Below are 15801 nucleotides of genomic sequence, written 5' to 3'. Positions count from 1 at the left end.
ACCTTGCTGTGGGCAAATTGGAAGCCATATTTGGCAACAAATACAGTCATTTGACAGCAATTGCTGGTGACACCCTTTTTTAGTTGATGGGTATTCAATGCTTTATTGATTCATTATTATTTATTGTAGTATTTTAGAATATTTATCATTTTCTGAAACCTGTCGAGGTAATTGGAATTTCTGAAAAATTCTCAGACGTGAAAATCAAGTAATGTAATATTGGTGCAATGTCCTATACTTTTATTGCTCAGTCTGGCCTAGTTATTACTCAAATGTATTGAAATTAAACTTGCCAGGGTTCAGTGCGTGAAGTCTTATACTGTTTTTACACTGTGCTTTTAGCCGTTAGCTGAATATGCCATAAAATTCACAGAGGTTTGCATACTTGCTTTAACTTACAAAATGATAAATATTCTAAAATACTACAACAACTAATAATGAATCAATAAAGCATTGAATGCCTATCAAATTTAAAAAAAAGGTGTCACTAGCAATTGTTGTCAAATTTGTTGGCAAATATGGCTGTTAATTTGCCCACAGCTTACTTTCCACTGCAGAGCTGCAGGAGAGCTCCATTCTTTTGGAGGTGCTGGCCTTCAGATGAGATGTTAAAACCAAGGTCCTATCAGCCTGTTCAGCTGGATGTTAAAGATCCCATGGCACTATTCAAAAAGAGAAGGGAGTTCTACAAAATACACAGTCACTTTGCTATACAGTACATTTTCAGACATCCTCTGGATGTTAACGGTGCTTTTATCAAACCACAATTATTTTATTTGTTTCATCCCTCATAGTATAAGATCAATTACTGTCAATGTTACCACACTTTCCTCTGCTAAGATGTCTTTACATTTCTCTCTTCCAGAATTTGAACTAGTATCCACAGCATTAGGACCAGACAATGAAACTGAAAAAATTGTTACCGTTACCAATCAAACTCACATTACAGTGGAAAACCTCTCACCAAATACAAGGTAAAAATACACATTATTTCTTCCGACTACAAGTAACATGACATGTTTCTATGGTTCTATGTCACATGCTTTGGAGAAAGCAACCTCTTGTGATTCAAGTGTGTGAGAGAATGCTGTTTGTGGGAAATTGCTGTTTGCGAAGTGGCTGCCATATTAACCTACAGAATAGTCACTACCCCTTACAGTAAATCTTGTGAATTACTTTGAGGTGGCCTCCTGACGTAAAATATTATATTCAGCCTCAGTTTCTACAATAGAGCTCACCAAGGATGAAGATGTCCCTTTACGCATTGATACAATATAATACAATACAAAATTACATTTGTTTAGCGCCTTTCACTTCGGGAGGACGACCCAAAGGGCTGATCTCATCCTTCCAGAATACAACAACAGCAACTTGCACTTATATAGCACCCCTCACGCAGGTTAGCGTCCCAGAGCACTTGAAATACCCATCTGTCCATCCTCCCATTGCAGATTTAATCTGTTTTTCAACTGAGTCTAGCATTCTGGGCTTAACCAAGACTTTCTGGTAACCCATTCCAGTATTTAGTTACTGTCTGGGTAAATACGTATTGCCTTGAAAATGCCCTGTGTAAACCTGAACCTGTGCCCTCTTGTTCTGCGGCCCGAGTGTTACCGAAAGCTTTGTTACACTTAAAACAATCCAGTGGTGCCCTGTGATTGATGATTGGTGGTAATGAAATATTCTGAACCCCGTGTGGAGAAGTAAAGTGGAATCATGATTTGAAAAACATTGACAAGCATGCAGCTAGCAGATTAAAATGTACGTTAGAAAAATAAATGCCTGCAGCTCTGCGATGGATCCATCTGGGAGGATGTGATGGAATTAAAACTTGAGTTTTAAACCGGAGATTCCCCACATGGTCATTTGAGATGTCGGCTTCAATCATGTAGATGGGTACTGGGCTGAGGCAAGATGCATCTCCCGAAGGAGCCAGGGATAATACAAAGAGCATGTTGGCTCAGGTCCCTCGCATCCATCCACTGCTGCCTGGTTATCAAGGAGCATTGATGGGGTTTTATCCGCCCGCTCAAGCATCCAAAAGCAGGGGGAAAAAATGCATGAAAGGATGGGAAACAAATCATAAGAACAAATTCCAGGAGAAGGTTTGAATTGCAGTTAGTGAAAGGAAAAAAAATACAGTCACTCTGGGATAAAGCAGATTTAATAATCACAGATTGTCAAAATTATTAGATACATTGCAGACCACTGCTCCAGAGAGTACATCTCATACTGCTAGTCCTAGATTTATGCCATATTCCCATTACAAAGTAGGTCATCATATGGAGGGATAATCCATATGTTTCATTTATCATACTAGAAGATAACATATAATTCCCCTTTTAAAAGAACCAAACCCAATTGCTGATCTCAGTTACATTGCTGTGAAGTATTTTCAGATGTCCAGCTAAACGCTTGCATTTTTTTGTTCAGTTTTAACCTCGTTGCAGCCTCCCAACCTCTGGCTTGTATCAAATGCCTATTAACTCTTATTAATGTAAAGTAAATAATTTTGTGCGTCTGAAAAATTATCCGTAACTATTTTGTGCTGTAAAGTAAGCACCCAAATAGATGGGGGCTCAATGGCTTGCTTACATTACTATTGTAGTGGAAATTGGCTCTTTCCTGAATTGGTAAAATGAATGAATATATGCAGCAATAATAATAATAATGATTACAAAACTGTACAGCATGGAAATGTGTAGCACACAGCACCAAACCATGCCGTGCTCATATTCTGCAGGACTCTTCACCAAATCATATTCCTTATATTTCTCCCACAAAATATACAGTCAATTCACTTTACAGTATGTTTTGCGAAGCTCTTTGAGACATCTAGAAGACATGAAAAGCACTATATCAAATGCAAGGATTATTATTATTGCATTTGCTATAGCACCTTTCATGTTGGAATGACTCCTCAAAACATTCAAAGGATTTATTGTAAGGTGTAGTGACTATGTATTTTGAAACACCCCCCCCTCTCTGAGCTACCTCTGATGACCGCCCACCAGTTTCTAATTCAGGAAGCCAGCGCAGCAATATATACAAGGTATGATTAGCAAAAAAAACAAAAGTGGGGTGGAGGCAGGGGAGGTTTCAACTGAGTCTGTAAATGATGTAAATAAAACAAAGAAAAGTCTCCATCCCCCAAGAGTTCATGGAAGAGTTACTCTTCCTTCTCCCCCCGCCACCCACCCATCATGGACACTAGTATAGTGAGAAAAAGGAAGTCCCTTGTTGCTCCTTCAACCCACATTGAAAACCAATGTCTTGTCCTCTAGTGGCTATAGTGAGGATGTTGGTGATTGAAAAATAATTGTAATAAATAATAGAGCTGAAATAGTGGAGAAATTATTTGCTGAGGGTGAGCCTGCGCTGGGGTGTTCTTCAGTAACTCATGTCTCCATCAGGTAGCTTCTCCTCCCCAATCTATACATCTGTGCATCCACGGATGCACGCTCCACCTCACCAAGCCAGTCAGGAACCTGGGCATCTTGTTTGAGCCTCAACTGTCTTCTTCCCCGAAATCCGTGCCATGATCCGCTCTGCCTTCCCCAACCACCGCAACATTGCCCAACTCCGCCACTGCCTCACCCCTCAGGCCGCCAAAACCTTCGTCAACTCAAGGCTCAACTATGGAAATTCCCTCCTTGTTGGCCTCCCCAACTCTTCCTTCCACAAGCTGCAGATCATCTAGAACTCTGCATCTTGTGTGTTCTCCTGCATCAGGCTCCGTGACCCCAACACCCCCACCCTCACCCAGCTCCACTGGCTCCCCAGCCCTCAGAGAGTAGAATTCAAAATCCTCACCTTCACGGCCCTCCACAGCCTTACCCCCTTCTACATCTCTGACCAGCTGACCCCCCTAGCAACCTGTCCCTCCCTCCACTCAGCAGGTTCTAGCCTGTTCCAGATCTCCCGCCCGACCATTGGCAGCCGGGCCTTCAGCCTCTCTGTCCTTAACCTTTGTAACTCCATCCCACAATCCCTTCGCATCGCTCTCTCCCTTGCCTCCTTCAAGACATAACTCAAGACCCTCATTTTCGACTGTTTTTAGCCGTCCTCCTACCTCTCTACCCTCCCTCACCCCAACCCTACCGCCCCCACACTCGGGTCTTGATCCCCGACTGTTCAGCTCCTTGGGACATTCTCCCGACATGAAAGGCGCTTTACAAATGTAATTTTGTTGTTGTTGTATACACAATGTCACAAAATGGGGCAAGCAAATGAGGAAATTCATATAGAGAAGGGTTGAGTGAAATTGATGTTGGGATGCACCAATGGACAGAGAAAAAGGAAGACTCTAGGGAATCAATGTGCAGGATGGGGTGGCATAATGTGAGCAGCAATGGGTAGATTTTCAGAGTTTGGAGCGAACTTACAATGACCCAGAACTTCCTAGATTATGTCTCCTTTCAGAAGAAATTATATTTTCTGTCTACTATATATAGATCTCAATAAAACAAAACTTGGCCATTGCTCTATCCACTTACTGTCTAGTTATATATAGATGAGAATTTTAAGTCATCTACAAAAAGCCTTTGGAGAAACTATCAATTTATAACAACTTGTAAGAGAGAAGTAGATAATTATTTGGGAAGAACATGTTTGCAGGGCTATGGGGAGAAAGCGGGGAGTGGGATTGATTTGGATAGCTCTTTTCAAAGAGCTGCACAGACACGATGGGCCAAATGGCCTCCTTCTGTGCTGTAGAATTCTATGGTGGTTCTGTGGTTTATATCTGTATAATGATTTCTCCCATAATAAATATGTAGCAAGAAGTTTGCTATTTTTATATTTTTAGCAAAAAACTTTGCCGACTCTTTCAATTTGAGATTAATGGGTTGGGTCGAGTTCAGGACAAAGCATATTGGATATTGGCTGTGCAATGTGTATTTGTGTTCCATTAGTGAACTAAACTAGGAAGGGATAGACCACGTACATTTGCAAAGTCTCTGGAAGATTTGAGACACCGATGTCTGAAGCAGAGCAAACCCCAACAGTGAATCTCTTACATTGGTTTACTGTTCTCTAACAACTATCCATCTGAGAAATACAAAATGATCAGAAAACGAGGGTTGCAACCAATAAAATGAAGTTTGCAACGTGTGTATGGGCACTGGGACACCGCTTGCATTGTAGGATTGCGGGTCACTCAACGTAATGTTATAGTACAATAATAAATTGGTCACTTCAATCTACAACTGTTTGTGGAACACTGCTGTGCGCAATTGGCTGCCGAGTTTCTCCCACAAATATATTTATACAGTCAATTCACTTTATAATATATTCTGTGAGGCATTGAGACGTCTCGAAGACGTGATAAGATGCTATATCAAATGCAAGGATTATTATTATTATATAGTTTCAGTCTCCATGCTTGTCTTTCTTTTACCTGGCCTGTGTCAGCAAAGGCAGAAGGACACAGTCATAGAGAGTGTGGTGCTAACCACGAGGACACTATTAAGGACACCATAGGGGGTACAGTTTTGTCATGGCTTTAGAGGGATCCTCAGCCTACACTAACCAAATGCCTCATTCAGGTCAAGAAAGGATAATTGAAGCCTGTGGACTTTCAACCAACATGTAAAGTCTTCCATTCACCAGCCTCCCATAAAAACAAACAACAATAATAATAACCCCATAATAAAAACAACAGATTTGTATTAACCCAGACAATCCTGGTGGGGGACAGATCTCTTTCTCTCTGAGCTCAACACAACCGAGCACAGCCGTGAGGCTGATTTCTGCTGTCAGATCGTAAATTGCATAAAAGAAATATAAAAGTTAAGTCTTTACTTACTCTCGGCAACAATAATATAAAACAAATGCAACATTGGAAACAGATAAGTATATACACCAACAGACTGAGATATAACTACAGAACTTACTAAGGTTAGTAAATTAAAAAACTATTTTGACTTGGAGGTCATCCTTCTCAAGACAGGCACAAACCTATTTTGGGCAAAAAACCAGAGACCTTGAGCCAAGCCCCTCCTTATATAGTCATCTGGTTCCTCCCGTTAAACAAAGTATCAGCTTAGTTTTTTTCCCCGCCCTAAGTATCACGTGGTCCATCCCACAAATGTACCTGTCTATCTCGGCAGCTCCCAGACTCCATGTCTTCAGTTTGTCAGGTTAAAACCTCAAACCCTCTTGAAAGGGACAGACATCCCCAAACATCTGAATTATTAATGTTATTATCTACATGGAGTCCTGTAGCTCAGTGGTTAGAGCACTCACTTTCCAAGCGAGAGACTTGGGTTTGATTTCTGGCACGGCGAAACCTTGAGCAGGTTTCCTTCTCCACAGGCCTAATAATAATCCCTAAAGAAAAAAAAATAATAAATTGGTTATTTCTATCCACGGCTGATTGTGGGATACTGCTGTGCGCAATTGGCTACCGAATTTCGCCCACAAAATATACAATCAATTATTTACAGTATATTCTGTGAAGCGCTTTGAGACGTCTCAACAACATGATAAGGTGCTAAATCATATGCGGGAAATGAGATTAAGAGATCTAGCACGATCTAATAAATTGGCCGAGAAGGCTTGATGGGCTAAGGAGCAATTGTTGTTGTTGTCATGTTACAATGCGTATTACAGCGTGTACACAACCTCAGTTGTGCTACAGCCATGTTATATCCTCATTATCTTGGAGGGCGATATTTCTTTAAGTATTTCTTAATTAAGATATCTAAGTGGGGAATTCTTCTAGTAACGGTCGACACAAAATACACAAAGATCAAACCACTTTACAGTATAACCTATGAAGCGCTTTGAGACATTTTTGATAGCGTGATAAGGCGCTATATACAATGCAAAAATTATTATATTTCAAGTACAGTAAGAATAATACTCCTTGCATTTGATATAATGCCTTATTGTGTCTTCGAGATGTCTCAAAGTGCTTCACAAAATGTACCGTAAAGTAAATTGACTGTATATTTTGTGGACGAAACACGGCATCCAATAACGTACAGCAGTGTTCCACAACAGTCGTGCATTGAGACCAAATTATTTCAATTATTTTTCAAGGGATTATAACCACCAAAAAAGCGATCCACCAATTGATTAACATCCCGGTTCCTACTTATTGCTAGTTAAACAGAGATAAGTGGAGTAAAGAAACTTACTTAAGGTTTTGTCCTGCCCGGGAATCGAACCCGAGTCGTTTCGCTTGCGAGGCGAGTGCTCTAACCACTAAGCTACAGAACTCCACTCCAATACACACATTAGTCCTGCCAAAGAGAAATCCTGCTCTGAAAGCAGATTGAAACTGGAGCTACATTTGTTAATCTGCGTCACCGATTTAAATTCTTGAAAAACGCTGCAAAATTCGACACCTCAATTGTGTATCGGTGGTTTATTGACAGTCAGTCAAAATACTCCACACTGAATCATTTCCATTTCAATTGCTTCAACAAAGCTGATTGTTGAAGCAAATATTTCAATACACAATACACAGTTCGATTATTCTCTGCTCGGTGAGAACTGGCACACATATATTGTTTGAAAACTCCCCACTTATGCCAATGTTCCATTTCAATAAAATGTGTTATTGATATCTCATTCCAGCACAAGGGAATCCCAAAACATGGACAGAGTTAAAAACAACTGACTGTTTGGTATAAATGCTGCGTTCTTGTGGAAATAAAAATACACAGAACGAGCCATAAATCAATTTGATTTTAAAAAATAATCCTGTGTGTTCCTTGGTGGCTTCGTTGGGTTGTCTGTAAAGAGTTGGCTCTGAAACCCAGAGACAGTGAGAGAGAAAAAACACGTCTGAACAGTTTGGCAGAATAGTGAATAAAATGAACAGAGATAATATGATATTAACAGGATTGTGCACTAAAGTTTGACTGATCTACTAAAATATATTTACGAACCTTTAAGGTTCTGGATTCAAATACCACCACTATTGATAGTCTCTGAAAGTCTTTCTCAGTTGGGAACCTGCTGTTGTGGTGAGCAGCCTCTGTATAGCACTCATTGCACAGCTCAATGGTTTACATCTTTTTCAGATTAGACTAGTTTTACCCTGAAAGCATGTTGTGAAAACTTGAAAGGAGAGCTTTGCGATCAGGCTGGATATTAAAACATTTACATTAATAATGTTTCCAGTGACAGACATAGGTTTCTGGCTCCGATTTTCCTGTTGGTAGTTACCACATCTGTTGCTATGGTTTTAAACCCATTGACAGCAATAAAACTATTCTTACCGCTAAACTTTGCAACGTTCCCCCTGTGTTTTGAGTCAGTTATAGGATGCTGCCATTGGGTTTAAGAGTATAGGAAAGACCATTCAACCCATAAAATTTTCATAAAACACTAGACCTATCCTAGATCTTACCATCTTCAACTATCTCCTAAGTATTGCTGACAAACACTAGAGATAAACCGGTCTTGTCCCTAAAATGTTAACTAAAATCTCTTCATGGACCATCTCTGGATAACAATCTGAAACTGTGCATTAAAAACATCCGTTTAAAGTTTTTCCACTTTTCCTCTCAATTGACCAGCCTTCCCACTTGTAGCCTGTAGGAAGTGAAGGAAAGTGAGAAAAATGTCTGCTGTGTTAAAGATATTTGCATAGTTACACAGAACAATACTAAACAAGCAAAGATTACATGGAGCGTTACGGCACGCAAACAGGCCATTCACCCCAACCAGGTGTTTATATTCCACATGAGCCTCCCCCCCCCCCCCCCCCATCCGATTCTCCTTTTCTGGACCATTTTTTTTGTAACTTTGTTTTATTAATCCCACTTTCCTGCCTTTTCCCCATATCCCTTAATGTTTTTACTAGTCAGGGGTTATCCAGTTCCCTTCTGAATAATTCTGTTAATCCAACCTTAATACTTGGAGTAGTGAATGATGTGCTACTATGCTTTTGAACACTGCTGCTGTGTACATTACACAACATTGATTTATTTTTAGGGTTCAGTTATTGAGTTTCACCAATAATTCTGAGATTCTTGGCTTTCAAATCCTTTGACGCTAGGATTTGTGGTAACAGCAACTGGGTTACATTGTGGTAATAGGAACTGGATTACGTTGTGGTAATAGGAACTGGATTATGTTGTGGTAATAGGAACTGGGTTATGCTGTGGTAATAGGATTAGGTTTTTTTTTTCTCCACACACCTCTGTTTATCTGGCAGTAAGTAGGAACTCGGTTGTTACTTGATTGGTGGTCGCTTTTCTGGGGGTAATAATCCCTTCAAAAAAAAAAAAATTTTTTTAAATAATTTTTTAGTGACTCAATCCATGACTTTGTTGGGACATTGCCTGTGAGAAATTGGCTGCTTTGTTTCACTCACAAAATGTACAGTCAATTCACTTTACAGTGTACTCTGTGAAGCGTTTTGAGACATCTCGAAGACGTGATAAGGCGCTATATCAAATGCAAGGATTATTATTACGTTTTAGGTTACCTGCAGAATTCTGACAGTGGTGCAGCTTCAGTGAAGTGGAAAAGGTCCTGGGTTCGATGGGTTAAGTAAATTACAATTATTTCTTATATATTAGGAGATCTGCTGACAGTGTTTTCTATTTAACAGCTACGTGTTCCTTGTGAAGCCCAAAAACCGACTAGGAGTGGGTCCACCCAGTGAACCAGTTCCTTTTGTTACAGAATCAGGTAAGTGAATATTTCTGTTGCTTCCTGGCAAAGAATAGTAAAGCATGTAAGTGTATCACAATAATAGGTACTTGTGGAAGCCAGTATCTTATCAAGGGAATACACAATCTGCTTGGGTGCAGAGTGAGAGAGGGAGAAAAGGGGAATTTATTTGGGAAACTGGAATAAATCTGAGTTTAAATATAGCCAAATGTGGAACATCTGCAGTGCTGTTATTTTTTCCTTCCTCAATTAATATGTTCCACTGCAGGACACTTCTTTCCAAATGTTTACCAGCAGTGGAATTTTATGAGAAGTTACTAATTAAATAACGGAGCACTAGTCAAAATAAAACCAACTCCTCCTGTGCCTGCTTTCCAATGTTTACATCTGCATTTCACTGCTCTGATTAGCAAATGTCAGAGCATAGCTGAGATTTCACTCACTGCTATAATATCTTGCCTTGATCTGGATAAAGGGTCCGAAGAATTATGATCCTTGAATGTAACGCTCTCTTTTTGTTAGGTCCTCACAGCGCTATTTCCACGTAACGGAAAAGATCAATATTTTTTAACAATTGGTGTAAAGCAAGACCAAACACTGCCTGCATGATTAGAAGAAGAATCATCCAATGAGAACTAGCATTTACTGGCAGAGGCATTTTTTAGTCTTAATAGTAATCAGAGGCTTCAAATTTCTCGCAGTCTTAATAATAATAATAATCCTTGCATTTGATATAGCGCTTTTCACGTCGGGAGGACGTCCCAAAGCGCTTCACAGAACACACTGTAAAGTGAATTGACTGTATATTTGTGGGTGAACGCAGCAGCCAATTGCGCACAGCAATGTCCCACAAACAGTCGTAGATTGAAAATGACCGATTTATTATTGTTTTGTTTTGGAGGGATTATTATTAGGCGTGTGGAATAAGGAAACTTGCCCAAGGTTTCGCCCTGCCTGGAATTGAACTCAGGTCTCTTGCTTGCAAAGCGAGTGCTCTAACCACTGAGCTACAGGACTCCACGAGTCTTAGTTTAAGAGAATTTTGGACTTAAAGGTTACGAGAATTTTTAGCCCATTTAGTAACATCCTTCCAGAATACCATGCTTCCATTTTTCCCATTGTATGTTAATTTGAAAACAGGGGAAAATAGGGACATGATGACACCATTCTGCCCATCGAGCCTGTTCCTCCAGTTTATTACATCATCCTAGATTTTTAATCCTATTTCCCTGTCTTCTCCATACTGCTTAATACTGTACACCAAAGCTGCACACAATATTAAATTACTTTACAGATTTGCTCTATTGCATTGTTTCTGGTAAATCCAATGTCATTATCCACACAAAAAAAAACACAATACTGCAGATGCTGGAAATCTGAAAACAAAAAACAGAAGTCGCTGGGAACACTCAGCAGGTCAGGCAGCATCTACGGAGAAAGGAAAGTGAGTCAACATTTCGGGTCCACAAAGGGTCTGACGAAGGATCGTGGACCTGAAACGTTGACTCACTTTCCTTTCTCCATAGATGCTGCCTGACCTGCTGAGTGTTCCCAAACGACTTCTGTTTTTGTCATTTGTCCATTTTTTATATGTGCTTATGTGTGGTGTTTCAAAACAGTATTGACTGCTGAAAAGAGCAGCACAATGGGAGTTATTGTTATCTATGCAATTACTCATTGCATAGATAACAATAACTCCCAATTGCTCTTTTGTTCATCGATCTTCCCAGTGCAGGACTTTTGTGTATTGTGTATTGAAAGCCAAAAGAGTGATTGGGAGCTAGTGAGAGTTACTAGTGTAAGTTTGGTAGCCTTCTGTTTTTCAGAGACAAACTTTTTTGCTGTATTGGTGTAGGGTTTCAGCATTTTTAACACAGATAACATAAATTTAAAATCACCTTGTCAAGAGATGCAGTCAGATGTAGTTACATTGGGGTTAAAAAAAATGCAACTTTTCACAACGGATCCTTGAAACATCACATTTCCGCCCCACTCCCCCCACCCGTAGCTCTCAATGGTAGCATAAACTTACCACTGCCCTGTTTGTCAATGTGTATTTTGCTTGAACGACCCAAAGGGTTAACTAGCAAACGCTTCCTCAAACCACAGTGGAGACTGGGTTAAATGATAAATAAATCAAAGGTACAGATTCATGTTCTGGTGGCCATTAAATATGCTATAGGATTGAATTTGAAGAATATTGGGGTGAGGCCATGTCCTGGATACAGAGATTCGTTCCCATGAGAAGGTGGCGTACATAGAACTTTAGTCTGGTTTAAGGATGGTGATGGGTTTCCGCATTTGTGTTAGACTCGGCTGACCAACAAAAAAAACAAAGGAGACCCTCCACATTGTCTTTCTTCTCAGTGTGCCCCAACGTGACAATGGGTGTGTGCTCTCATTCAGATGAACTGATGACTATATCTCAAAACACACAGACCTATTAATATAAAGTCTCTCTCTATTTATAATTGCCAATTTTCTAATATTTGTTTCTTATTTTCTTGTCCCCCTTTTAGCTGACCCCAGAGTAAGCGAGTATGTACCAGGTGAGTACCGCAGGCTCTGACAGACCGACGGGAGATGAATATTATTCATATTAAAACCTGCCAAAGCTGGGTTCAGCTGAACAGTGGAGCCAAACATATCAATGAAATATACCTTGTATGCGGTCTCAGTTTAATGTAATGTGGTGAGCCTTAATGCCTTGGAGTCCCACAGAAAAGCTATGTGATGTATATTACATTTCTTCTAATCCAGCATTATTTATACAATACATTTGATACAGTGAGAGGTTATGTTGAAACAGTCACTCATGCCCATTGTACTCGGCTGTAAACTAACTCAGCCAATTCAGAAAGTTAATCGTTCAGTTCTTTACAAATCTGATTATATTTATTGATAAGTATGTTCATTGCTATGAACATTAGTTCAGTTTTTAGATTCTTTTTGTAAAAGCAATTTTTCAGGTGCTATTCTATATTTTAATTGTACTTGCTATTATACTTACATTACAGTTTATTTAATATTAATAGCATATTAAGATATCCACCTCACCTTAGGGTGTCAGCCTGGCTTAATTTGTAGCTCTGAGTCAGAAGGTTGTGGATTCAAGCCCCAGATCAAGATTTTGAACTCATAGTCCAGGTTGCTCTCCAGTACAATGCTAGGGGAGTGCTGTGCTGTCATTCCTTCTGAAGAGACATTAAACAAAGTCCCATCTCTTTGTTCAGGTGAACATTAAAGATCCCAGAAAGGCCACAAGTCTACTTACTATTTGAATATAACTCACCTCAGCTGAGTGAGATGTGTCAGTTCTCAGCTGGTCACCAGATGTAGTATAACAAGACTTTGTAGTGTGGCGTGGGTGGGAAAGAGAAATGTCATTGAGAGGAAAAAGTAGGTAGAATTTCTATTTGTTGCTTTCTAATCACTAGCAGCCGATATAGCGTTAACAGTGACACCCGTTATCGAAATAATAAATGATCCACTTTGGGAGGATGTCTCAAAGCGCTTTACAGGATTTACTTTAAAAAAAGGTAATGGCGAATGCAACAGTCAATTTGCACACAGCAACGTCCCACAAGCAGCCATATAGTGAACGACCAAGGGTTACCTTTTCAAATGAAAGGGTCGTTGTCGATAGCAGGTGAGAATAGGGAAATATTAGAAATTGTCTATTCATTATTAAAAGACACCAGGAGGTACCATTACAACCGAAGCCCCTAGTCCAGATACCTCCCACATATTATTTCAGCCACACATAGAACATAGCAAGTGAACTATAAAGGTCATCCTCCAAATAAGTTGAGGACAACAGCTGATTAAAAGATTTATTGTTGAAAACTTGGAAGATTTTTTTCTTAAATTTGTCTCATTATTTTACAGGGAAAGCTGCCATCTGGTCTCCATACCGTTTTAAGTTTGATTCCTTCTCAGAGTGCCAGGGCAAACAATATGTCAAACGAACCTGGTACCGCAAATTTGTTGGGATCATACTGTGCAACTCGCTGAGGTACAAGATTTACCTCAGTGATAAGCTCTCAGGTAAGATCCAAATCTCAAAACGCCTTGGTCACCCTCCTACCCCCAAACTTCTTGCTCTCCACCCGTCCTGATCCCGCACTGCGAATGGTTTAAAGTGGGTGAGGGGGAAGGAGGCCTCACTAATATCTTAAGAACTTTCTGGATCAGACTCAATTTCGACATTCTGTTCCATCATGGACGGCATTGCAAACATTTTAATGTGATTTATTTTATATTTTATTTTACTCAGATGGTGAGGTGACCCATTTGTGACTCCAGGTGCTGAAACATGTTGTCTCTGGCCTGCTCCACCTCTCCCTGCTCTGCCCGTCCCACCATTGGCAGTTGGGCCTCCAGGGTTTCTGCCCCCACCCTTTGGAACTCCATCCCACAGTCCCTAAGATTCACCCTCCCTCCCTTGCCTCCTTCAAAGCCTGCCTCAGGACCTTCCTCTTTGACCACACCTTGGTCACCCTCCTACCCCCAAACTTCTTGCCCTCCACCCCTCTTGATCCCAACCCCCAGCTCGGGTACACATGCTTGACTGTCCACTGTTGGAGTATAATTTGCACTGTTGGGAGTATAATTTGCAGTGTTCCTTATTTAATGCTGATGTAAACTATCTGCCCAGGGTGGCAGCATACCTCTGCAAGTATCTGGTCTTTCTTTTCAAGGTCCTAACACCTACCTTTTTTTTTTGAAATGTGAGGTAGATGATTTTTCTTTTGTAAATTTCAGGCCCCAAATCGCCCCCCCCATGTCGGGCATCATTATTTCTTTTAAGCGTTACTTATGTTCCAGTGTTTATCTGCTGATGAGGGCCAAACCACACTCTCCTCAACCAAAGCAATAGCTTTTTTATTGTGTGGCCTGCCTGAGGCTTCCGGCTTAGCCCTCGCTAGTGCCAGCCCATTTTAATTGGAAGCTTAACTTTAATAGCCCTGATGAAAGGTTTTGGAGTTTTCAGATAGTAAATCTGTTTGAAATAATCAATAACACTGCTGCTTGTCAATTTGTTTCAGTTGGTATCTGTTCAAAAGGGAGAAGTTCTCAGCAAGTCGTCTGAGGTTTCTCCTTGTTGGGAAAAACAGGATAGCCTGTGGTTCTCTTTGATGTGTATATGGTGAATGTTTCCTACGCTCTCCTTTGTATTGACTAATGCAGTTGGTAATGTATCTTCTCAGTTCAAGATCTTATTAATGGCTATTGATACATACACAGTAATTCCTGGAGATAAACCAAAGAAAATGGCGTTACAACAATACAGGGTTTGTGATATTTCAGTAGCCAGACATTTACTGCACTGCAGGCCTTATTTATTTAAGTTATATCATCGTCTATTCCTCCTGGATTAAGAAACATTTAGAATGGCTGAGACAGGTATTGGATAAGCTTTGTGATTCTGGGCTTAAGGTCAAACCCCAAAAAGTATTTTCTTTTAGAGCTTGGAGTATCTTGAGCATATGATTTTGGCATAGACCCAGCTAAAACTGGTTAAGGTACCAATCCACAACTCTACTTATTCAACGCAACCTTTAGAGTTTCCAACCAATGGAGTCAAACTGTATCAGCTGATAAAGATGACACTCATCTGGACACAACTGCCAGAGATGTTTGAAGCAGGGAAGAAACATTATGGATCACTTCAAGTCTTATCTGTCGAGAGGTTTATCAAGACCATTTAAGCAAGTGCAACCCTTCTACATTTGCAAACTGAATAATAAGTTGAATTATAGCTTCCAATTCTGATGGTGTGAAACCTATTTGACTACAAAATACAGTCACATTGTGTATTACAGTACATCCTACAAAGCGCTTTGAGACGTCTCAACAACGTGATAAGATGCTTTATCATATGCAAGGATTATTAGAATTATTCCAGGGTCAAAATTCCCAGGAAACAAACGTTGGAAGAGTTAATGTCAGTTGGGTAGGGGGCGGGTGGGGGGAAAGTAGCCACATCTTACTTGGAAACCTACAACAAATGGGAAGCAGCATATCCAATCATAGCCTGGCATGTGAGACATCTCAAAGCGCTTCACAGAATATATTGTACTGTAAAGTGCATTGCCTGTATATTCTGTGGGCGAAACACTCACAATGTCTCCTTCACCCTGGTCATGCATCATACCAGCTTCAGCC

The 15801-nt window shown here is 40.2% G+C and overlaps 1 protein-coding gene across 1 annotated transcript in view; it reads left to right on the top strand.

Annotated features, from left to right (window-relative positions):
- The window catches only part of LOC103180190 (target of Nesh-SH3), a 148572-nt gene that overhangs the window by 126576 nt on the left and 6195 nt on the right, over positions 1-15801 (top strand). Inside the window, exons 35-38 of the mRNA XM_042334033.1 lie at positions 866-974; positions 9572-9651; positions 12153-12182; positions 13522-13680. Coding sequence (XP_042189967.1) covers positions 866-974; positions 9572-9651; positions 12153-12182; positions 13522-13680 — 378 coding nt within the window. The remainder of the gene's footprint in view (positions 1-865; positions 975-9571; positions 9652-12152; positions 12183-13521; positions 13681-15801) is intronic.

Source organism: Callorhinchus milii, unplaced genomic scaffold (assembly GCF_018977255.1).
Source record: "Callorhinchus milii isolate IMCB2004 unplaced genomic scaffold, IMCB_Cmil_1.0 Scaffold4, whole genome shotgun sequence".
Taxonomy (NCBI): Eukaryota; Metazoa; Chordata; class Chondrichthyes; order Chimaeriformes; family Callorhinchidae; genus Callorhinchus; species Callorhinchus milii.
Note: the sequence above shows the minus strand (reverse complement) of the source record. Positions and strands in the feature narration are given on the sequence as shown.